Source organism: Penaeus chinensis, chromosome 20 (genome assembly GCF_019202785.1).
Source record: "Penaeus chinensis breed Huanghai No. 1 chromosome 20, ASM1920278v2, whole genome shotgun sequence".
Lineage (NCBI taxonomy): Eukaryota > Metazoa > Arthropoda > Malacostraca > Decapoda > Penaeidae > Penaeus > Penaeus chinensis.
In genome coordinates, this window is record NC_061838.1 from 23,728,881 (window position 1) to 23,731,380 (window position 2,500).

Sequence of the window (2,500 nt, forward strand, 5' to 3'; positions counted from 1 at the left end):
AATATATTATATAATATATATATAATGTATATAATATATATAATATGTATGATATATATATATATATATATATATGCTGAAAATGAAACAGCAGTTTTGGAATCCTCCTGGGTCCCATCTTCAGGTGTGAAAAGGGAAGGAAGAGGGGGAGTGTGTGTGTGTGTGTGTGTGTGTGTGTGTGTGTGTGTGTGTGTGTGTGTGTGTGTGTGTGTGTGTGTGTGTGTGTGTGTGTGTGTGTTCAACATACCCATACATATATCAATCACAGCAATCAAGAATGTTACTAATCAAAATAAAGGCTTTGGACATTTCCGCTGCACATGTTTCATAGACAACGAAGCGGAGCAACCCCCCCCCCCCAAAAAAAAAAAAATAATTAAATAAATAAATAAATAAATACAAAATGGTTGTATGCTCCTAATCCTACAACAACAACCGCCATTTTACACGAACCTCCACAAAAGTACAAAGCGAGCGTCCTTAATTAAACCCTCTTCCCACCTCCCCCCCTTCTTGGGCTTGGTTTCACCCCTCTTCCCTCCCCCCTCCCCCTTGGCCCTTTCCCCTTTCCCCATCCCCTGTTCGGTCCTTCCTCCAACCCTCCCCCCACTTCCCCTTCCCCCTCACCCATACCCGCTTGGTCTTCCCCCTAGGTCCCCACCACCCCTTCCCTCCCCCCTCCCCTCCTGGGCTCTTCCTCCATCCCTGCCCCAACCCCTTCCCCTCCTCCATACCCTCATTGGCCCTTCCTCCCCAACCATCCCTTCCCTCTCACACTAACCCTTTCCCCTCTATCTCCTCGTGGGGCAACGCTATCCCTTCCTCTATCCCTCCCTATGACTCTTTCCCTCCCTTACCATCCCTTCCCACCCTCACCACCCCTCCCCTCTCCCCCATACCCTCTTAGTCTTGCCCCTAACCCTACCCTCCCTTCCCACCACCTCCCTCCCCCTCCCTCCCCCTCCATCCCAGACCCCACTCCCCCTAGCCCTACCCTCCCTTCCCTCCACCTCGCTCCCCCCTCCATCCCAGACCCCACTCCCCCCAGCCTTACCCCCCCTTCCCTCCCCCTCCCTCCCCCTCCATCCCAGACCCCACTCCCCCTAGCCCTACCCTCCCTTCCCTCCACCTCCCTCCCCCTCCATCCCAGACCCCACTCCCCCTAGCACTACCCTCCCTTCCCTCCACCACCCTCCCCCTCCATCCCAGACCCCACTCCCCCCAACCCAACCACACGTTCCGCCGCACCTAATTGCTCTAATGAACCCGAGCACGAGTTAATTACCTCTGTTCCTGCCTTCCGGGACGGAGTAAGACAGGTCAGAGAACTCGATGTCAACAGGAGGCCGTTTGGGAAGGTGTGACATGATGACTCCGGCGCTGGCCCCGTTCACAACCTTCTTGCGTAGGTCGTTGCTGCAAAGAGAGAGAGAGGACGCGTTCAGTTATAGTCAGAAGATGAGGCTCATGAGGGGGTTACATGATGATAATAGAGGATATGGTAACCAGTTAATCGAAAAAAAAAAACTTTCTTGGATGATGGTAAATGAGGAATATAAACATGTTTGATTAGCAATACACTTAAACCTTCTTGCGTATGGTTGCTGCAAAGAGAGAGAGAGGACGCGTTCAGTTAGAGTCGGGAGATGAGGCTCATGAGGGGATTATATGATGATAAAAGAGGATAAGGTAATCAGTTCATCGCCTAAAACTTTCTTGCATGATGGTAAAAGAAGAAGATACAAAAGTTTGGTCGGAAAAAACACTAAAATTCTTGCGTAGGTCATTGCTGCAAGGAGAGAGAGAGAGAGAGAGAGAGAGAGAGAGAGAGAGAGAGAGAGAGAGAGAGAGAGAGAGAGAGAGAGAGAGAGAGAGAGAGAGAGAGAGAGAGAGAGAGAGAGAGAGAGAGAGAGAGAGAGAGAAGGGGGGGGGGACGGCGTCCATTAAGAGTCGTAAGATGAGGCTTATGGGAAGATAATAAAATTCCTTTGCCAATCAATCATTTTATCCCATGCTGTTAAATAAGATAAGGTAATCAACCAACCGCTCAAAACTTTATTGCACAACGATAAGTGAAAATACACTGATGGTAGTTTTGGAAAATCACTAATAAATGACAGAATGTTTTAGTTAAAACAATCCGACAAGGCAATATCTCCCGTAAATAACAAAATGAGCCATAACAGTGCTATACTTAATAGAAATAGAATATAAAAGACATGATGGTGTTGAAGAGGACATTAATAGAATAAATAAACAGAAAAGAATACGAAAGAATATATAATCAAATCCAATAAGAATAACAATACATAGCAATTTCCCTCCTTTTATCATACAGTGTAATATAAGCGTGATTTAACAGCCAGCGCAGAAATGACTGACAAGGAATGGCATTTGCAGATGGAGGCTGAATATCTGTCTTCTTCACTGTCTGCTTGCTCTCGCATTCCCTTTTCGCTGAATTTACATGTGATGACAAATATACAGAGAAAGAGGGAGA

General features: G+C 47.2%; 1 protein-coding gene across 1 annotated transcript in view; it reads right to left on the reverse strand.

Moving 5' to 3' along the window:
• Positions 1 to 1,443, reverse strand: part of LOC125035865 (ATP-binding cassette sub-family G member 1-like) — a 10,168-nt gene extending 8,725 nt beyond the window's left edge. Inside the window, exon 1 of the mRNA XM_047628177.1 lies at positions 1,286 to 1,443. Within this exon, the coding sequence (XP_047484133.1) occupies positions 1,286 to 1,367 (82 nt within the window). The 5' untranslated portion in view covers positions 1,368 to 1,443. The remainder of the gene's footprint in view (positions 1 to 1,285) is intronic.
• Between the last annotated feature and the right edge of the window lie 1,057 nt (positions 1,444 to 2,500).